Genomic DNA, 23,545 nt, shown 5'->3' with positions numbered 1-23,545 from the left:
TCAAGTTTTGGAAATTGTGTTATATTTTGTTAATTATTTGAAATCACCTATGTACTAAAAATACTGGTATGATATCTCCTGATACCTTACAGCAGGCTAAGCAGGCAGAACAGCCTGTTCAAGACGAGAGTATATGTATGCCCAATTTTCATGTTTTTATCATAAGTATAATGTGCAATTATTTAGAATTTTTACCTGAGTGCAGGTTTCAAAAGTGATGCGGCAACAAAACTATTACTAAGTTTAGTTCATGAACTTCCCTTCACAAAAGCCAAATTTAAAACCAAGGCGAAATGATGGGAAATGATTTCAGATTTATGTTTATCATAAGTATAATGTGCAATTATTTAGAATTTTTACCATCTGAGTGCAGGTTTCAAAAGTGATGCGGCAACAAAACTATTACTAAGTTTAGTTCATGAACTTCCCTTCACAAAAGCCAAATTTAAAACCAAGGCGAAATGATGGGAAATGATTTCAGATTTATGTTTATCATAAGTATAATGTGCAATTATTTAGAATTTTTACCATCTGAGTGCAGGTTTCAAAAGTGATGCGGCAACAAAACTATTACTAAGTTTAGTTCATGAACTTCCCTTCACAAAAGCCAAATTTAAAACCAAGGCGAAATGATGGGAAATGATTTCAGATTTATGTTTATCATAAGTATAATGTGCAATTATTTAGAATTTTTACCTGAGTGCAGGTTTCAAAAGTGATGCGGCAACAAAACTATTACTAAATTTAGTTCATGAACTTCCCTTCACAAAAGCCCAATTTAAAACCAAGACGAAATGATGGGAAATGATTTCAGATTTAATGTTGATACATTCTGGAGGCAAATTCAAATTTGATGCTAATAAGTGCCGAAATCGATTTACTACGCATGCATACGTTCCATATTTCTTCAATCTTTTTTCTCAAAGAAGTTTCAGTTCCACAAAAAAAATTATGAAACCTCCACAAAACCGCCTGAACAGTTTTGTGGAAGTTCAACGTTCCACAATTCCATATTTTGGAACTGTGGAGGTCGCCCGTATTTGGAGAGTAACACCAAAGTATTTGTTGGTATTGGATGTCGGGTGAAATTGACTCCAATCTGATGGTACACTTGCTCCATATCAGCCATGAAAGCAACAAGGTGGCAACAGTTCCCGTTGAATGGCAGGACCAATGTGTAGGGCATCGTTCAACGAAATGCCGGTGCTGGTTTTTTGCAAGCCTTCTGGGAAATTGAGGATGCGCCGATCATCTCATCTCTTTCTCATGCCAAAAAATTGACCCCAGCCGAGCTCAAATGTGAAACCTACTTCACTGAAACCACCACTCGTGATTCCACTGGCCGTTATATTGTCTGATTGCCCTTCAACGAAAAGGTTTCTCAGCTAGGCAATTCCTATTGCGCAGCAGAACGACAATTTTATCAAATTGAACGCCGAATGCAACGTGACCCTGACTACCGCACCAAGTACCATGCAATGGCAAAGATGGCGGAGAGCTCGCCGTTTTTTAGCTTTATCAATTCGGAGGAAGTTTTTTTATCAATTCGACAATTCCTTTGAATTTTGCCGATTAATTACTTATTATTTTTTGAAGGAATAATTAGAATTTAATGATGATGATACTTTTTTTTTTTTGTAAATCATGATTGTAAAATATAAATGATGATGATGATACGTAATTTTTGATAAATTTTGAAATAGAAATAAGTAATGATGGTGATACTTCAATTTTCAGAAATAGTGAAATACATAGAACTGATGATGGTGATACTTTTTTTTATGTATATCAAGGGCTTTTGCCCTCCTTTTAAAATAACAATTGCTTCAAAATTGGATATCAGTCTTTATGCAGCTGGACTGCAAAATTTTAAAGATGTCTTCAGGAGATACATTGAAAAATGTATTTTTATTGGAGATGATCCTTATAAACTACGAGTACTTTTGAAAAATTTACTTTTGGATATCTCAGTTGTGCAGTTTTTGGAACCTTTAGAGATAACAGATAACATTTCTGCACATTTCTCATTTCGTGGTTCACAGAACCATTTTCTATTCCGCAGATGAATTGTTAGCTTTTAAATCGTTGGAAAGCTATAACAATTTCATCTCCGGATTTGTATGCTCATTGAAGTGGAAGGAAATTCGCAAGAACATGTTTTTGATTGTTGGCGAGGTAAATTTTAATATTAAAATTTAAATTCTGGGTTTGAATATATGTTTTCTTCAAAGTATTAATTACATTTCTTATTTCATTCACTTCAGGTAAAGCATAGTATGAAACAATCTGATACAAACCTGTTGCCATGGATATTAATTACAACCAACCCCAGAACAGAAGTCTTACTTGGACATTGTACCTGCATGGCAGGCCTTGATGAATGCTGTTCTCACATAGCAACGGTGCTATTTCATCTCGAATATGACACACGAACAGCAGAAAAGAAAGCAGTATGACAATTGATATTGGAATATTTTTGTATTTTTTCAAAGTGCAAATTGCTGTTAAAGTTGATTTTTATTCAATTATCTAGGTGACAGATAAACCATGTGAATGGAAGATCCCATCGCTGAACAAATCCAAGTCTATTACTTTCAAACCACTGTCTGAAATCAATTTCAACACTCCTCAAAAATTTGATTCTGTTGAAAAAAGGCTGAAAAGAGATGTAACCAAATTTCCGAAACGTTCTGTCAGAACTCTGAATGATTTGGATATCTTCAAGTCAAAATTGGAAAGTATTGTTCCAGGAAGTTCTTTGTTATATGTGAGTAAAATTTTATCACACAATACGTATGTACAATTTAATTTTGATTCTATATTTACGATGTTTCTAAATATTTTATAAAAGGATCCTTCAGAAGATGTTAAAAGGCAACAAAAACCAAGGAGTAATGTTTCACGAAAAGTGTTGGGTGAACATAGTGAATACCTACTCATTTTTTATGGGCAAAGACTAGAACCTCTAGTCAGAACAGAATACAGGAAACGAACCGGAAACGTCATTTTCGAAAGTGGACTGATCATCTCCCATCAGTTTCCATGGCTGGGAAGCAGCCATCCCCGTTGAATCCCCTCCTCATTCAGTAAATCAACACCAGTACACCATATTTAATTTTTTAAAAACTTATGAAATGAAATAAAATTTCAATTATTTTGAAAAAAACTACACTTTTACATCTAATCTAATGTAAAACTGTCACCTGTTTATCTCCGAATTGATAAGAGCAAGATGTAAACAGAGCATCCGCCATCTTTGCCATGTCCCTATAGCCTCCTGCCTTTTTTTTTCTCGCGTTCGCGACGACGAATACGTATATGAATTGAATGCCCACGAATACATATACGAATGCCCGTTACACGTTCGGGCCTGACTACGAATGAGGAAGTCGATAATCCCGCAAATTTATTTTAAACCAATTCAGAATAGGCACCTATAATTTAGTGGAATTCATTATTTAAAAATTATGTAATCCGATTTATTTTTTATTGACTCAAGTTTTTAATGTGAATTCATTTTTAATCAATTAAACTATTTCAATTCAATTACTTAATAATGTATAGTTGCACTTCAAACTCATTCTCAACAAAAATTCACTAACAATTAGACCACTTTGCAAAAAACTGTGGTCAATTAGATTCAAATTCAACATTTCAATCTAATAATTCAATTATTTTTATGGGTATTTAATTTTTTATTGATCTTAAATCGAATTTATTTTTTTCAATCTAATTCGATTTTAATTTAACTTTACTAGTCTGATCCTACTTTGATGAAATTTAATTTTAATTCAACTTGATTTTCTGTTATTAATTTATCCAATCTCTTGAGGAGAACTTTTATATTGCTAGGAGAAAATTCGCTTCAATATTTTCTTAATAAAAAAAATTTCACCATTTCTATTATCAATACACTTTTGGATGCTGATCCAAAGGTAAGAAAAAATCATATTTTGTACTGTAAATTTATTACATAACATTGCATTTTTATTTATCAAAGCCCTGTATTTTTTCAGCAGGCTGGGATTGTGATTAAAGATGCGACACCCTGATGCCAAGATTCTCGGAACTGATGAGTGGATGTCAAAACTTCAAATGGGAAAATTTTTTGGCTCTTTTCAAAAATTCGAGGACAGGAGCATTGTCGAAAATCGTCATTTCACAAATTTCGACTCTGTGAAAAAATCACAGAGAGTGAATCGTTCGTTCGTCATTCTCCTCGAACATTCGTTCAGACGAGAATGATGTCACGAACTTACTACCTACGTACCTACCTTTCTACTCCCCCCTCCGGCCCAGTTGGTAGGATAAAGATTCAACAAAATATACACAGAGAATCTTCATCCCCAACTGGCGATCCACTTTAGGCAGATTCTTTTGTCTCAAATAGGTTCAAGGTAGGGGAAATGTTGAAATATACCACTGAATGCAATTTCTAACAAATTCTCCTCGCTTTTGTCCTTTAAACGTTGAAGTATTCGCATCTAATTGTTGTGTTCTAAACGGCTTATTATTTGAATTGAATATTTCTCAGTGCTTAACTATTTTATCTCGACGATTTTATTACGCGATTTTGCGTACAATTTTAAACTTTGGTATTCGTGTACTTTTTGAACTTTCGCGATTATTTGCTTATTCGGTGTGTTAAAAATATCCACGTCTAAAATGTCCGTTCACGATAATGGTCAAGATGATCTCGGCGGCGGTGGTTTAGGTGGCGAAGACGAACAGCCTAGTTATGTAAGTCTTCGATCTTTTTAATTTTTAAACTTTTATTTTAATCATTATGTTTTATATGCTTCGCTTTTGCTTATAAAATTTATAAAATTCTTGGCAATTTTTATGCTCTTTATTCGTTATAGCTAGGTAGGTGTCTAGTCTTTGTTATTTCATCATATTTTTCAACTTTCATTAAACTTTCTTCAAATATCGTCGTTCTTGGTAGATAGGTAGTCAATTAGAGTCTTATTTCGTTTTGAGGTTTCTTTTAGGTGTCTTTTGGTTACCTAATAGTTACTTTAGAAGCTTACTTAAACCAGTAGGTTTGAACTTTTCGTATTTTTCAGTTACAGGGAATGGGAAATGATCTTCGAAATTTGTATTCGTCCAATTCGATGTGGTTGCATCGAGTCGCGACGTTGGAGCCTTTTTTCAAGTATTTTTATAGCCTATTTGTAATATTTGTGTTCAGAACTATTTTACTTACATGTACTATCACCTATTTCTTTCGATACTTTATATTGTTTTACTTTGATTTGAATATGATCTATTTTAATAAATACGTTTATAAATGGTTTATTTCTCATGCAGTGTTTTCATTTACCTATCTAGGTACTATCGACTTGAACGAAGGCAGTTTTCGTTCTTATTCTCGTTGGCTCTTAGTTAGAGAAATAATTCTTCGTCTGCCTTCTCGTAGGAAAATTTTAGGGAAGTGGTTTTTATTTTTTTTAGTTATAAACTAGCATTTTTCATTTTTATGCATAGAGCTTGAAGAAACAAATTTGATCGCAAATGTACTGAATCTCGAAAATATTGACGTAGTTTTTGAAGAAAAGAACGAATCAAACGTTGATGAAACTCTTGCATCAAAACGAAAGAAGCGGACTCGAGAGATTTGCTTGATGAAATTATGGCCAAGTGCAAAATTATCTTACATTCGAGAAAATGGTACCTGAGGACTTTTTATCATCTACTCAACTTTCTAGTCACGAATGCCTGGTTCCTGTATCGAAAGTTTTCTGATAAACCGTTATCCGTTGTCAAATTCCGAATCGAATTGGGCACAGCCCTATGCAAGAAGGTAATTTGTCTCTTTTCAATAACCATGAAACTTTTTCCTATTTGTCAATGCTTATTTCAGGATCTACAACTCCGACTCGGAATAATAGAGGACGCTCATCAAAAATCGAAAAAAGAAAGAAACCTCTCACTGCGCCGCGCGCCGGTGGTACCTATAGATGTTCGTTATGATGAGCAAGGTCACTGGCCACTATACAGGGGTGGCGAAAAGTCAGTTTACCCATCATATTTTTGCATGTGGATCGAGAACGAAGCATCCTAGAGAAAAACTAATGACATTGATCTGAAAGGAAATTTTATCCTCTACAATTTTCTTCATTGTCATTTTTCTCTAGGGTGCAGTGTTCGCCAGAAAAATGAACTTTTATGTCAAAAAACGTGAAAAAAAATGTGTTCTGAGGGAAAAAATGATAAAAATAATTTTATTGATAAGGAAGAAGGTCATACAATACAGCTGTTATTACAGTTCCCGGTGCGCGCGCATGTTTGCGTTCGTTCTTCCATGGAGATATGACGTCATGCGTGTTACCTACCCAACAACCTACTTAGTGAGTTTTGGTAGAGCGCGTTTCGATCAGCGATCACTCACAAAGTGCACGTTGCAACTAGACTAGTTGCAACTTGCAATACATATTTTTCGGTTATAAGTGTTATACTATTCTACATAGATATCACAATTATCCTACGATTATTACTGTTGTTTCATCAAAATAATTGAACATTTTATTTCATATCTCGTTTGCTGCACAACTGATAATTAATACTATCTTGTTCGCTGTGCATTCAAGTGCTATTTGATTGATTATTTATTAATACATATTAAATCATAATGAGTGATGACAGTGAATGCGACTCTCCTGCTCCAGTCCGGTACAAATACTCAGTACAGCAAAGAGTGTTTCTGGTTACTCAGTATTACAAACTGAAAGCGGATTATTCCAAAATATTCAAATGTTTTCGTGAAAAATTTCCTGATGTTCCGTGCCCCACACGACAAATGATTCACAAATGTCACAAAAAGTTTCAATCATTTGGTTCTGTAATGGATGCTCCACGTTCGGGTAGACCCAAAACTGGAAATAATGAAGAGAATCAATTCTTGGTAGCGCAGTCTGTGATCGAAAATCCTGCACAATCGGCTAAAAGAACTGCACTTAGTTTGCAGATGCCGAGATCAACATTTCATGGCATTTTAAAAGACCTTGGTATCAAAGTGTACAGACCACGGCTGATTCATGCATTATCAGAGGATGACTTTGACCGCCGGGTGGAGTTCTCAGAGCTGTACCTTATTCGATCTCAAGCTGATCCTAGTTTTTATTCAAGAATACTGTGGAGTGATGAAGCCATTTTCAAGCTCAATGGACTTGTCAACAGACATAACTGTGTGTATTATTCCACTACCAATCCGAATATCGTAATGGAGAAGCATCTAAATTCTCCTGGTGTAACTGTATGGGCCGGAGTCAGTGCCAGAGGTGTGGTAGGTCTAGAAATGATAAATTTCCAGAAATTTGTATTCTGGAAATGTGCGGGAATTTTTTAAAAAGCTACTGGAAATTTATATTTCTTTAAAATGTGAAAAAGGTATTAAGCCATACTTATTTTGAAAGAAATGTCAGTTTGAAAACGTAATTGATCAACTACAATGAATAAATTTCAAATTGTTTACAAATTTTCGAAATTTTACTTCATCTTAAACAATTTTAACAATATTTTGCAAAAATTAAACGCTTTTTTACAACTTTCTCGCCATTTGCATTTTGCAACAATTTTTCTTCATTAATTTCCATGGAAATTTATGGATTTGAAAGATACCAGAAATTTCCTTCATAAATGTAAATTTCCAAGAACTTTATGTGAAAAATTTCCCATCATCTCTAGGTGGGTCCATATTTTTTTGAGAACACAGTCACTGGAGCACCCTATTTAGAAATGCTGGAAGAGCTACATGCAGTATTACGTTTTGATCCTCGTTTTGCTGAACATGAGATGATTCTCCAACAAGATGGATGTCCTTCCCACTATGCAGTCAATGTTCGCAGCTTTCTAGATGAGCAATTTCCGGAATGGATTGGAAGAAGAGGGACCATGGAGTTTCCCCCCAGGTCTCCAGATTTAACTGTGATGGATTTCAGTTTTTGGGGTTTGCTAAAAGACAGAGTCTTTAGCCATCATATTGTGGATGTTGCCCAATTAAAGATGGTCATCGAAGAGGAAATGGACATTTTGAATAATGATAGGGCATTGCTGAATCGAATGTGCAAATCAGTTGAGAAAAGGTGCCAAAAGTGCATCGAATGTGGAGGAGATCATTTTCAACACTTACTATAAAACCACAACGAAATCAAAGATAACTGCATAATGTTAATTTGTAATTCTAAATACTTTATCAAGAGTTTCTAATTAATTTTTTATAATTTTTTTAACTTCATGTTGGATAAAGATGTTTTTATAAAAAAAAAAAAAAAAAAAAAAAATTGGACCGGTTTTCTTTTTTAAACAACTTATTATGCATATAAAAATATGTTAAAAATACCTGATATTGATTGTAGAATAAATTTTCAATTTTTTTTCAATTATTTTTCATTTTTTTTTTAAATTTAATTTTCGTGCATTTTTTTTTTTTTTTTTTATTCACGTTTTTTGACATAAAAGTCGATTTTCTCGGTGAATGCTGCACCCTAGAGAAAAATGACAATGAAGAAAATTGTAGAGGATAAAATTTCCTTTCAGATCAATGTCATCAGTTTTTCTCTAGGATGCTTTGTTCTCGATCCACATGCAAAAATATGATGGGTAAACTGACTTTTCGCCACCCCTGTATGGTCCAAAACGTGACTGCAAATTTGACATATGCCCTTCGAGAGCCGTAAATGCGAATCCAACCAAGAAAAAACAATTAGCATCTAGAAGCCGCTGGATGTGCCAAAAATTCCAGGTTTCTTTGAGCCTCACCGGAAATCAAAACTGTTTTAAATTGTATCATTTGAAACCTGCTACGACGTGATCATTATTGATAAAAACTACGCGATAATCTGAAATAAAATTTTTGATATTTTCATAGTCTTCATTGCACGAACGGCCCATATGGACCGTAACCTTTTTGGGGCCCCAAAGCACCCTAAATATTTTTTGGGATTTTTTTTTAGTATTTTTCCCTTTATGTGGAACACAAAAACTATCGAAAAAGTCAATAAAAATTTTCTCTAAGAAAATAAAGAAAAAACGCTAGCCTCACAAATACATTACTCTGAGTGAAGATGGAATCAAAAAATGATGTATTTATACACAACTTGGTACATCAAACAAACATCTGGTAGAAAATTAGAGGTAAAAAAACATAAAACAAAACACCGCATTCTGCTGATCTTAGGTCATCGTTTAGTTTACTATTATAGACAAAACCTCTACAAATATAAACTAGCGGCAAAAGCTATGCCTCTTTTCAAAGCGACGATCGCTTCGTTGAATTTCTTCTCTAGATCACTATTGCCAATACTTTTCGTAGCCTGTACCAGTTGCCTAAGAGCTTCTTCCATTCGCCTAAACGATCGAATAATACTGCCTAAAAGTGAAAAAACAATCAAACGACATCGTAAATATCGAACCTGTGTTGAAACCCTTACACGATATAAAAATCCAGCACCCTCGAATCGTATACGTATTTACCCACCTTCGAAAATATCTGTTTTACGGCAAACTTCCATAAATGTGCTACCGTTGCACCAGGCATAACATACGTCCATTAAAAACGGTTTGAATCTATCCACATACGCATCCTCGTCTATTTCGATATGACACTCTTTACTAACCCTGGCGATCATTCTGGCCAACTCCTACACACGATAATTCAACACAGAGAAGGTTATTAGACATCTACGAGCAAAAGCACGCAGCAGGCCAGAGGCCGAGCGCGTAAAAAAGCTAATGATACGATATGATAACGAGAGTCAGAAAAAATAAAGTCCACTGACCTGCATTCGCCTTAATGAGCCAGACAATTCATCGGTCATTTGTATCTGAGTGTTACTTTTCTCATCGCACATGAAACAACTCAACAGCGCCACACACTGAGCCGGATTTAGGTCGGAAAATATACCGTTGAATATCAATTCAGTCATTAATAACTCTTCGCCACTGAAATCACAAACGTTTTTTGGTCAAATATGGCAATCGTGAAATTTGGATTTCTAACTTGAATAAGACAGGCGGAAGGTGTGAAAAGTTGCAACGTAGCATTTCGGAAATTCTTCAAAATTAAATAATTTCAAAATTCATAAAACCTCTCTACCAAGTATTTTATTCCAATTTTTCCCATAAAATCCAAATGAATGAATGCTAGATAAATTTTTGATCAACTTTGTAGGCAAAGAAAATAGAAAATTACGACTAAAAGATGGAAAAAACTAGACTGACTTCATAAGCTAATTTTTTTCATATTTTGATGAATCTCAGAAAAAAATCTATGCAAAAAACATCCCAAAAAGTTTTTTCATCGTCTTTCTGCCACCTCTTCCCCCCTTCTCCAAATAGAAACCACAAAATCGTAAGTCAATTTTTTTTAATGAAAGCCATTCCCCTGAAACCAGACACTTTTGTAAGTAATAAAAATGAAAAAAGGAAAGCCTCCTCACTACGTTATACTTTCCACGCCCGTTAAAGAAGAAAACGGATGAAAAAAAAAGAGCAAACAAAATGAAAAAACCCAACCATCCATACCTGCTCAATTCGCAAGCGATTTTACCCTTGGTTTCTACAACTTCGGCAGCCGAGCAATAATTCAACTTCTTCAATACTTTTTTATGGCGTTTCAATTCGACCAGCTGATCTACTTTATTGAGTTTTTTAAACTCGGCGATGGTATTCTCAATTTCTTCGGATATCTACAAAGTACAAGAAAAACCAACGACCATGATCACTAATCGTGCACATCTCTAACAACCATCACTGGTAACACCTCCGGAACTCATTTTTTTTTTTTTACCTTGAACTTCTCGTCGTATTGTTTACAAAGCTGATCGATATCGGCGGATTCGTGAATTGGCATTGCCTTTAATTTAGTTTCTAAGGCTTGTAAATTCGTGATAGATGCTTTTAAACCATTTGCTTGGATATTCATATCGTTGACTGGGTCTAACAAAGGGATCTGGTCGAATCGTTTTTTAGTCTCCTGTTAGTACACACACAAGATATGTATAGAATTAGTCATCGATCGCGGTGCAAGGCTCAAATTTATTAATGGTGTAATAATCGAGATTATAAAGTACATTGTTGAATATTTACAAATCAGCGTCTTAAAATTTGGAACCAATAATTACCATTACCATTTCAAAAGTCTGACATAGGTAATTAGGTACATAATTTCAAAGTCATTTTTGAGAGAGTTTGACAGAATTCCAATAAATAAATAAATAATTTTCTTCGAATTCTCAAAAGTCGCTTTTGATACCTAAAAGTTAACTAGAGTTCGAGTCGAGTGTCAGAAGAAATTGGCCATTTTCCCGAAGTTTTTAGAATTCTGACCCAATATCAGGGATTTGTTGCATTTTTTCTCAAGTTCTTGACAGTGAAAGTAATTTTTGAAAGTTCGACATAATTTCAGATGCTTGTTGATTTATTTCCAAATCTCAAGAGTTCAACTTGATATTTACATATCGTCGTTTCACCTCTAAAAACCTCCTATGTGACATTTTTTTCGAAAAATCGATTTTTAGCTTGTTGGATTCGTGTTTTCAAGCCGCGTCGATTGGAAGAACTTCCAATGCACAAAGTCAAAAAAATAACATCCTACGTGCTCTTTTAAAACCTCCTATGTGCATTGCCGGTTTTTTTATACCTTCTATGTGCGCCATTAATGATAAAATTCATCAGAGGTACAGCATTCTTTCATCCATGTGCTTTACTATATTTTAATCAAATAAAATACTTTTCAACAGTTTTTAATGATCGAACTTCAATCTAGTAAGATGCCTTTTAACAGTTTTAATGATCGAACTCGCCGGCGGTTGCTAATGCTTGCAACCCAAAGTAAGTCCCACTCATTTTCAAACTGCCTCAACTATTGTATCAAAATACTAGGTATATGGAAGAAAGACTACAAGAGTTTGATTCGATTTTATTTTCGCCTCATATTTGGCTAAGCTATACTTCACCAAGCTCAACTTCTGCAAGGAGAAGGCTGAATGGGCAAAGTGGGCTCAGGCCGCAGAACGCCAGCAGCAGCAAATTGCTGAACTCAGCCGTAAGCTACAGAAGATTAATAACCGTCCTCCTGTATTCCTGTAATATCCAGAGAAGCTTTGTTGACTAAGCTCTCAGCTGAGATTCAACGTACAGTCGAGAAAGTAGTGAACAAAGCTAATTACGAGATTGTGAATTATTGCAAAATTAATGAAGAGGAAAGTAGAGAATTCAACTTACACACTTCTTCAGTTTCTTTTTTTTAAAATGTTAATATTACTAATTTATATTGAAACAAGTCAATTTTCCCCCTATTGTGGAAGAAAGACTACAAAACTATCATTCAATTTCTATCGCACAAGAATTTACATAATCAGAATCACTGAAGAGGTTTGCCGAATTGTCAACAATATAACACACTAAAAAACAGAAAGTACAGAGATATTCCATCACTTTCAAGGTTCAACAGCAACTTTTAAACCTCTTGAAAGGTAATTTATCCAATTTATCTTCGGAACAGCAGGCATTTATAGATGCGGATAAGGCCTACGTAACGCCACCTTTTGCCATACGTCAGATACAAGAGCATGAAAAGTTACAGGGACATCGTAACTTTCGTACATGGCGAAGTATGGTCGAATTAGACCTGAAAGCTTTAAACTTACTGCCGTTTATTACCTCGAAGTGTGGAGAGGAAATTTTCGTTTCATGAGCTTCTAAAAACCCAATAGTAAGGGGAAAAGTACCATGGACTTTATTGTTGGTTAGTTTCATATGATGAACTAACAAAAATTATGAGGCAAAAGGAGAATACAATTGTGCAAAATAAACTTCTAAGGCGAGCTTCTAAAAACCCAATAGTAAGAGAAAAAGTACCATGCACTTTTTTGTTGTTTAGTTTCATATGACAAGCTTCCATCACTTTCATATGATGAACTAACAAAAATTATGAGGCAAAAGGAGAATATAATTGTGCAAAAGAAACTTCTAAGGCGAGCTTCTAAAAACCCAATAGTAAGGGAAAAAGTACCATGCACTTTTTTGTTGTTTAGTTTCATATGACAAGCTTCCATCACTTTCATATGATGAACTAACAAAAATTATGAGGCAAAAGGAGAATATAATTGTGCAAAAGAAACTTCTAAGGCGAGCTTCTAAAAACCCAATAGTAAGGGAAAAAGTACCATGCACTTTTTTGTTGTTTAGTTTCATATGACAAGCTTCCATCACTTTCATATGATGAACTAACAAAAATTATGAGGCAAAAGGAGAATATAATTGTGCAAAAGAAACTTCTAAGGCGAGCTTCTAAAAACCCAATAGTAAGGGAAAAAGTACCATGCACTTTTTTGTTGGTTAGTTTCACATGACAAACTAACAATAAACATGAGGCAAAATGTGGAGCATAATTACATATCCATTAACAGGCTCGCCATGTACCTATTAAAAAAACTTCTTGGCAGGCCTTCTTCACACAATTCAAAGTATTCATTAACATAGGTTTGCCCATTGGAATATATGGGAAAATATGAAGGTATACCTTAATTACTCATCAACTTCACATCCAGTATTTTTTCAACGAAGAGAGTTCATGACTTCTAGACAATAGCTGTATTTAATATCTTCCAATATATGAAACCAAGTATTTTGAACTTGTCTCCAAGTTAGAAACACGCTTCTTGAGCAGTTCGCACTGGAACCGAGCGTCGTAGGCTCTGAATACTGTAGCTGCGCCGCAGCTGATCACTCAGTTCGTTTACCTAAGCTAAATCTACCGAAGTTCTCGAACAACTCCGAGGATTGGGCAATGAAAAATTTTAAAAAAGACATAGTGCATAGCATTTGTAAAAGAAAATTTGTAACAGTTCCTTAGCATAGTTGCCAGCTCTCTAGCTGAAGACTTATTATTTATGGAGATCTTTGAAATTATTAGACTTCTTCAATTTGTTACCCTCTGACGCATGACCTACCTGTTTGGGCCTCTGTATTTTAAAAAAGCGTGAAATTCCCTACTAACCTGTCCCTGAACCTTCCTCAACGAGATTTTATAACCATTTCGGCAGCAACACTGTTTTTTTTTTTAAACATTTCTCTGTGCTGTTGCCGGAGTTTACATTCTTACAACTTTGGCTGTGATTGTAAGAACTGTAAATAATCAACAGAGTGGCCTGATAACATGCAAAAATTATTTTTGAGTAGTTTGAAGCTTCGAGAATCATACTTAATTAATTAAAATTATTAATTTGAATTATACATTTCAATTAAATTGGTTTTATTCGGAGGTCTTTCTATTTTTCTCATAGGATTCACTCCATCAACTCGACAACGAGGCCATCCACACCCTGCTGGCAATAAAACTCCGCCTGGACCACCTGTAAAAAAACCTTTGGCTCCTCCTAAGATACCAGCGGATATTCGTTACGATTTAATCATTGGCCACAATTCGGATCGAAAAAAAGAGACTGCAAATATGATGAATGCCCCTCAAAAAATGCGTCAAGGGAGAAAGGAGCTACAAAAATTTGATATTATGTGGGTTTGCCACCATGGAAATTAATTTCAACTGTGGATTAAGTATAGCTTATAAGTAAAGTAGTCAGTATACTAATGGAAATACCATCATACTGGGTATGTTTGACTTCAATTATCTAGAAGTCTACAAACAGTATATCAAATGTTCTAGTCTCCATTAAGTACATGGAAGTGAACCTAATTTTTATCTAAAGTTTAACTGGATGGTATCCTAAAAAAATGTGATATATCTAGGTTTGCCACCATGGAAAAAATTTCAACTGTGGATTAAGTATAGCTTAGTTATAAGTAAAGTAGTCAGTGTACTAATTTGGAAATACCATCGTACTGGGTATATTTGACTTCAATTACATGGAAGTCTACAAACAGTACATCAAATGTTCTAGAGCCTCCATTATGTAAGTGGAAGTGAACCAATTTTTATCTAGAGTTTAACTGAATGGCATCCTAAAAAAATGTGATATATCTGGATTTGCCACCATGGAAAAAATTTCAACTGTGGATTAAGTATAGCTTATAAGTAAAGTAGTCAGTATACTAATGGAAATACCATCATACTGGGTATGTTTGACTTCAATTATCTAGAAGTCTACAAACAGTACATCAAATGTTCTAGAGCCTCCATTAAGTATATAGAAGTGAACCTAATTTTTATCTAGAGTTGAACTGAATGGTATCCTAAAAAAATGTGATATATCTGGGTTTGCCACCATGGAAAAAAATTTCAACTGTGGATCAAGTATAGCTTATAAGTAAAGTAGTAAGTATAATAATTTGGAAATACCATCATACTGGTGACTTCAATGATGGACAAAAGGTTGTGTTTTGAACTGAATGATAAAGATCTTGAATGTTATGTAGATGCTCATTGGGCTAATGATGGTAATGATAGAAAGTCAGTAAGTGGTTATTGTTTGAAGGTTTTTGGTTGTTTGATTGTGTGGTCAAGTAAGAAGCAACATTTAGTACATCAAATGTTCTAGAGCCTCTATAAAATATGTGGAGGTGACCCTAATTTTTTTCTAGAGTTTCAATGGATCTCATCCTAAAAAAAATTTGATACATCTGGGTTTGCCACCATGGAAAACATGTTAAGTATGGGATAATGTGATGTGCAAAATCAGCAACGCTTACAAGTGAAGTGGTTAGTATACTAATGGAAACACCACCATACTTTGCGGAACAAACACAACACATTTTGATTCAAAAAAGAAAATTTAAATAAATATAATGAATTTTCTATTCTCATGTTTATCCAGTGATACCAGCATACTAGCTCACAATATTGGGGTTTTACTGTGTGTACAAAGGAAACTAAGTGAAGCATACGTTTCCAAAACGCACTAAGTCCATTTTTAAGATTTTTGAGATATCAACGCCATCTATTATAAAATTGCTTCCCGAATGCAACGGTGTATCACGTTTTAAGAAAAAATGAATATTTCCATGAGAAACAAGGGATTGAAAACCATGTGCGTCATTTCTACGTTTCCAAAATGCACTAAGTCCATAAAAAAATAAATTCATGATGAAAAATTTTGTTATTTCAATGCGATCTTGTTTGTATTTTACATTTTGGTGTCGACGAAAGAAGAATAGTTTTCTTTTTTGATTTTTTTAAATAAATTTTTCAGTTGAATGGTTTTCTTTATTGATTTTTTTCTTTTTCGTTAATTTAAGAGTAAACGAATCAACGACGTAATCAGAATAAAGAGTATTATTATCAAAAAAATTAGTTTCAACTCAGATCTTCTAGGACGAGAATAATACTTTTCCAAACGGCACTAACTACTATCGTTTTCCGCGTTTTTCATTTACCTAGAGATACATTACGTTTCCAAATGGCACTAAGTCCACAGGTTTGCAACATAACATGTGCTCTACTGCCGCACCAAAGTGAATTTTTTTTTTTTTTCAAAATGGAGTTAGTATTGGAAAGGATACACAAAGCAATTTTGCTAGGGTAGAATGTGAAACCAAGCGATGTACTAGTCTGACACAGTTTTTTGTGTTTATCTCAAAATCAAAAAAATGGACTTAGTGCGTTTTGGAAACGTATGCTTCAAGTACATTTCATATAATTCTATAAGTTATTTCGAAGAGAAGAAATTCATCAAGAATTTATAATGTTTTGATCTTTGGAAACTGTTTCAGAAAGTTGCAGACAAGAATACTAAGCAAGGATATTGGTGTGTAGTGTGTACCATCATTTATAATGTGGAAGAGAGGCCATGAAAGTCAACTTTTTTATACCTATATAATTCATTGTTACCTATCCTAAGCTCTTACTTCTTAATGTTTATTACTCAACAGACAGAAATTTGTTAGTACAACTCCTAGATTGATTTCCAGATTGTATTCTGATCATTCAGATCACTTTTTGAGTGACAATAGTTTCATTTATTGTATTCTGATATAATTTAGGCTTGTAGAAATATTACGCTTGTTAATTTGAATGGGATTGTACTTTGTAGTGCTAAATAACTTACTCCATCTTATGATGGGATTACCTGCTTTTTCTGTTAAAATTTAAATTTTTGCAGGATGTTATTTTGTATGGGTGTTCACAGAATTTTGTCCTTTTCAAAGATTTCAATGATTTTTTTGTTTTGATTTTAGGTCCCAAAAGGTTTATATGATGATATCATGATGGAATTAGAAGAGAAAGGTAGAAGAATAAGCAAAGAAGAAAGAGAAATAGGAAAATTAAAATCAGATCTGGTGAGTAAAATCCTGAACTAGTTCTTTTATTTTGGTTAGTCATAGACTATTGGAAGTTGACTTCTAATATGGAATATATTTTTCAAAATGTAGAACTAATTTCTCATTTTACATATGTATATGAATGATAAATGGTTAATCCTTGTTTTCAGGATTTGGTAAACAAACAACTTGAGTAGTAGAATTGCAAACGTTGTTAGGGTTTTGTAGTGAAATAGAAGAGTTGGATGGAATTGTTTTTATGGCCACCCAAAAAAGGAAAACCTTCAAATCTTACAGAAGTATGGACAAAGATTTCACCATTGGAAGATGTAGAATTTAAGAAAAGGGAGGAAATAAGTACATTCCACAGTTGTATGTCAAAGATTATGGATGTAGAATTTCTCATAAAATGCTGTGTGTTGAAATTCTATGAAAAATCATCAGACACTAGCTGGTTACAAAGGAAAATTCCCCAACAGAGCTTCAGTTACAGATGAGGTCATAATGAATGTTTTAGATAACATGGGTCTTCCAACTAATGATGTTAACATATCAGCAATTGGATTCATATTATTCCAGATCAGTAAGTAAGAGTAAGGTAATAAAAAAAATCTATTTCATCTTGTTCATATTTTCCTTTTAGTATTTCTATCTTCAATTGAAAGCAATTCATTACTTATAAAATATGAAGACATGACCTTAATTTTTGTTTAGAGTTTCACTGGATGGCATCCTATATAAAATTTTATACATCTGGGTTTGCCACTATGGAAAACGTTTCAACTGTGGATTAAGTATGTGATAATGTGATTGGCAAAATCACCAAAGCTCATAAGTGAAGTAGTCAGTAATGTCAGTATTGTGATGGAAATACCATCATACTGGGTGTGTTTTACTTCAATTACCTGGAAGTCTACAAACAGTACATCAAATGTTCTAGAGCCTCCATTAAGTATATAGAAGTGCACCTAATTTTTATCTAGAGTTTAACTGGATGGCATCCTAAAAAAAAGTGATATATCTGGGTTTGCCACCACGGAAAAAATTTCAACTGTGGATTAAGTATAGCTTGTAAGTAAAGTAGTCAGTATACTAATTTGGAAATACCATCATACAGGGTATATTTGACTTCAATTACATTGTGGAGGTGACTCTAATTTTTCTCCAGAGTTTAACTGGATGGCATCCAAAAAAAATTGATATATCTGGGTTTGCTACCATGGAAAGCATTTTGACTGTGGATTAAGTATGGGATAATGTACGCTACTGTGTGCTTGGAATAGCAGAAAAACTGGGAGTAATTCCAAGTAATACTTCAAAATGAATATTGATTTTAATCAAATTATCTGAGAATTGAACACTAAATTTGTAAGCAATATTTTTTTAAATTGTAGATGTTTTAATTATAGGACAATTTAAAGGATGCATTCACCAAAATAAACAAATTACTGGGTAAATGATGGAACCCCATCAAGCTTGAGTATAGCTGATGAGATCATTTGGGGCATAATGAAAGGTGATTGGGCGGCTGCTTGAGCTCTTTATGTGGGAGATAATGATGAACTCCCAATAAACAGCAAACACCATGTTGAAGATATATGATGATTGATGAACTAACAATAAACATGAGACAAAAAGAAAATATAATCGTGCAAAAAATCCTTCTAGGGTGCTTTCAAATGCCCCATTTCTCTCGTAGAATTTATAGTCAATTTACGATGTTCAATTAGTATTTCAATTTTATGTATCCCCTTTTATTTTCATTTATTTTAATCTAAAAGAGCACATAGTGCTGGAGACAAGTCTCCTTTCCTTTTAGGCTAGAAATCTGACCATATTATAGTCATTGTAAATAGCCTTGAAACAACCAATTCTCGCCTTCTAAACCCACAGGAAATGACACTTTGGAAAATGCTCCGAATAGTTACCGTTATGCTACGATGTATAACATCGCCTCTGTACATATAACAGTACTTTGGTAGCACATAAAATTTCTGAGTCCGCAGATTTTACCCAAATAGGGAAATAACGGGATTAAGTATCGGCTGTTTTTCGCGAGCCGAATGTGTAAATCATGTAGGAGTAAACCAACCCCACAAGAAAAGAAAGGTTAATATTACATTTATATACTACTCATTAAAAAGCTTATTTTTTGAAGTGTACGGCAATATAATGTGTTCCATTTTGATTTGCTACAAAATCGAAGGTTTTCGCTTCCTAATCATGAGTGGTTTCCAAAATATCGGAAACTCGAAGAAATCAAAGAAGCTTATTTTTTCAAGACGAAGTCGAAACAATGTTTTCTATTTGATTTGATTCGAATTTACCTACTGAAGCAAAGTCAACTACTGCTGGAACATATTTACCACGTAGGAGACGAAATCATGTGTGTTGCGTTCAACATCTTATAAACATAAAATTGACTAGAAATTAAACGACTAGACGTTATTACAGTTGGTAATTCTACCAAAATACTCGAACGATCACGTAGGAGGAGAAAAATCACGAAATCATGCAGCTCCGGGTAAACGTGTACTTCTTACCTGGAGCGATTTAGAAACAGCCTTTTGGTTATCCGACGTTCTGAGATCTTTCGGGCACGTTAATCTGACAGCTCCGATTTCGACTATTTGGTTATGCTTGATGGAAATCACCTCCATTTCGTTAGCTTGAGAATTTTCGCTTTTACATATCGGTACCATAACGTCGACGGTGATGTTGACTGCGTCCGGATTCGAGGGATTTTTGTTACGTGAATCGTGTTTCTTGAAGTTCAATATGATACCCCAATCGTATTCTCGTTGATCGTCTTTAATCTGTAACGGACAAATCTCATTCAAGTACAACGTCTAATTTGCAAAAACGATTAATCCCAGAGAAATTTGCTCACCTTCACCATTCTGCCAACTTGTAAAAACGGTATTAAATAAACAGGCAGTACGAAAAATTCGCGAATTTTTTCTTTGACAACGCCGACTTGTTTCTTCAACGTGTAATACAGGGCGACTTTGTCTTCATTGACAATTTTCATACTATCGTATTGGATTTGTAATTTTTGTAACTCTGTGAACAAAGATGGAAGTGAATTAATACAAGATATTGAAAGTTTTGAATGAATAACCGTGATGTCTTCAGTTGAAAGAACCAATTCAATGCTCACAAATATAATTGAAAAAAAAAAAAAAAATACAATACAGAAAATTCATTTTAAAAAGTTATGTTCGATTAGGTTCATTTTTTCAAACGTCGAATTGACCGATTTGAAAATCGCACAGCAATAATTCAAAACCAAAAAACAGAAATTCACGAGACCGAAGTACAACTCAAAAGTATCCCATCGAGAAAAATACTCACTCGCACAAACATCTGGTATGGCAGCTTGATTCTGAAACTGTGCAAAACTCCTCTCCAACATATACTCCGGATTAATATCTTCGACTCGCATTAAATTCAGAATCATATTATACGTCAAATGGAAAGCCGAATTCAATGGATCAGCTTGACCTTGTACGATACACTTGGCTACATCTGGACTGACTTTTTCGTCGATCATCAACAAAACAATACCTTTTTCGTCCAAACCACGTCTTCCGGCTCGACCAGACATCTGAATATATTCACCAGATGTGACCTGGAAACAAACACATTTCATAGAAAAATTTCAAATTACGGTCCATCAGATTTACAAAGACGTCTAGATCGAAAAACTTACAAATCGATTCTGTTTTCCATCAAATTTACGACAGCTTGTAAACAATACAGTACGAGCAGGCATGTTTAATCCCATAGCGAAGGTTTCGGTGGCAAATAAAATTTTCAATAAGTTCTCGGCGAAAAGTATTTCAACAGTTTCTTTCAATATTGGCAGCAAACCTCCGTGATGTACGCCTATTCCTCTGAGTAAAAGAGGCCTGATACTTTCGACTTGAGGTAATTTACGATCTTCTTCTGATAAGACGTCTAAAGCGTTCGTTAAGATTTCTTCGATTAATTTTTTTTCTTCTTCTGCAAAAGTAAAATTGAACGAATTAGCATAAATAATTTACATACTAGAGCAAAAGAATTAATAAAACCGAAACAAACGTCGAACTTACTCGTACTAAAATCTAGCTTGGCCATTTGAATAGCGTAAACTTCGCATTCCTTCTTGCTGAAGGAAAAAGCTATAATTGGAGCCATATGTCGTTCCATCAACATTTTCACGATATTGAAACAGTTGACTCCCGCAGCCTGCATTTTCTGCTTCCATTTATTACGTGCTTCTTCTTTAACCGGATTCGAATCGGACAGAATGGACATGGCGAGGTTAAAATTATCTTCTCGAAAATTACCCTGAAAATAAATAACAACATCAGTTTGATTATTCAAAGAAAAATCATCCTTTATTTTTATAAACCCTCATAAAACTGAACAAATAATCACAATAATAGCAATAAATCTTAATAATAAAAAATTATCTTACATGTTCATCGACAATGAGATGGATTCCCTGACCACCAGCAGGAAACAAATAATGTTGCAATGGCACCGGACGATATTCGGTATAAACGACGTGACAAGGTTGATTATGGATGTAAGCTACCCATTCAGCAAACTGACGAGCATTCGGAATAGTAGCAGATAAAAATACGAATCTGACGTTATCCGGTAACAGTATCAAAGTTTCTTCCCATACTACGCCTCGTTCCTTATCTCTCATGTAATGAATTTCGTCAAAAATTACCCATTTAACTTCACGCATTATTTGCGATCCTCTATATAACATGTTTCTCAAAATCTAAATCACAAATTAAAAGATACTGTTAGAGTTACTGATGAAGTGCAACACAACAATAATCAGAATTGCGATAAAATACATACTTCGGTCGTCATAATTAAACAACTAGCTTCGTAGTTAATCGTTACATCGCCGGTAACTAACCCGACATCTTTGAATTCATCACTGAACTCGCGATATTTCTGATTACTTAGAGCTTTGATCGGTGTGGTATAGATTACTCTTTGATTATCTCGTAAAGCCATAGCTATACTGTATCTGTTAATTGAAACGAATAAATATTACGAAAAGGATGATAAATACGCGATAAATAAACGTTGAACGTAATTTAAACCATTACTTACTCTGCTGCTACTGTTTTACCGGCAGAAGTGTGAGCCGAAATTAACACAGATTGATTATTATCGATACATAAGATAGCTTCTTTCTGGAAAGGATCCAAAGTGAAAGGGTATTCTTTGGCTGGAGTGCGCGTTGATTTTTCCAACGGAACGTATTCTACTTCAGGTGGTACAGCTACTTCGTGTACACAAGCTTCGAGTGTTTCTACGGTGAATACGCGGCTTTTATCTGCTTTCTTGAATTCACTGTGAAAATAATATACCGTTGTAAACGAACACTTTGGTATAATAGGGTACTAAAAGAAGGGGTATAAGCAGTGGCCGCAACATTGGTTGACCTAACTGTTCTCTTAATGAGATAAGTCAACACCATCTTTAGAATTTCCGCTGCATATCTCTACATTCTCGTATATTAAACAATCTCGAGTCAACAAACATGGCGACCACTAATTATACCCCCTCTTTTAGTACCCTACAGCATAATAAACTTGAAACGAGTTCAACTCACTTTAAATAATGTTTCATTTCACATTTCCAGGTCGGATCAGATGATTTCTTGTCTTTGGAACTTCTACAACACAGAATACATTAGATACTACGTAGAAGACATGATATTAAATGATATGAAACCGAAACGTAGATTATTACTTGACTTTAACATCTTCGAGCGGTTCAGTTTTTGTTTTCTTAGAAGCATTTCCATCTTCAGAGACATTGTCAACGTTACGTTTTCTACGAAACCAATTAGAAATGAGATAAGGCTTGACAAATATTATACACAAAATAAGATTTAGAATGAGGAAATCTTACTTGCATTCTTCTTCGGTCTTAGCTTCAACGGCGTCCAAGTACAAGCCGACAGTGTCGGCGTTTTCATTCTCTTCGAACACATCGAAAATGTCGTCCAAATCATCCATTGTAGAAATAACGACTTGCTCAGACGTTCAGAGATACACTTATTACACTTCAAGAGGAAAATTAATTAATTAACTACATAATTAAAGAAACAATAGTAAAAACAACACACTCGTTTTTGAGATTGAAGTGATTGAACACGAACACGCGGTGTCAAAAACGAAAAACCGACGCAAAAAAACACAATCAACAGCGTCACAGCTAAAAAGTTGTAGAAGTCACAGCGTTCTGCGACGATGATAGGCAAATGCTGAATTCTCATTGGTTGATTTTTACCTACTTACGCGAAAAA

General features: G+C 34.4%; 1 protein-coding gene across 1 annotated transcript; it reads right to left on the bottom strand.

Moving 5' to 3' along the window:
- Nucleotides 1–9,060: 9,060 nt before the first annotated feature.
- Mtr4 (exosome RNA helicase Mtr4) lies at nucleotides 9,061–23,399 on the bottom strand. Its single transcript, XM_065359103.1, has 16 exons — nucleotides 23,149–23,399; nucleotides 22,987–23,070; nucleotides 22,847–22,909; nucleotides 22,342–22,584; nucleotides 22,081–22,255; nucleotides 21,683–21,997; nucleotides 21,315–21,552; nucleotides 20,933–21,225; nucleotides 20,575–20,851; nucleotides 20,111–20,283; nucleotides 19,764–20,036; nucleotides 10,790–10,975; nucleotides 10,525–10,688; nucleotides 9,780–9,942; nucleotides 9,479–9,641; nucleotides 9,061–9,370 (listed from the first exon to the last, which is right to left on the bottom strand). The coding sequence occupies exons 1-16, from the start codon at nucleotides 23,253–23,255 to the stop codon at nucleotides 9,213–9,215; spliced, it is 3,075 nt and encodes a 1,024-aa protein (XP_065215175.1). The 5' UTR covers nucleotides 23,256–23,399; the 3' UTR covers nucleotides 9,061–9,212.
- Nucleotides 23,400–23,545: the final 146 nt, after the last annotated feature.

The sequence above is a fragment of the Planococcus citri genome, chromosome 3 (assembly GCF_950023065.1).
Source record: "Planococcus citri chromosome 3, ihPlaCitr1.1, whole genome shotgun sequence".
NCBI lineage: Eukaryota > Metazoa > Arthropoda > Insecta > Hemiptera > Pseudococcidae > Planococcus > Planococcus citri.
The sequence above is the reverse complement of the archived record's forward strand: the minus strand, read 5'-3'. Positions and strand labels throughout refer to the sequence as shown.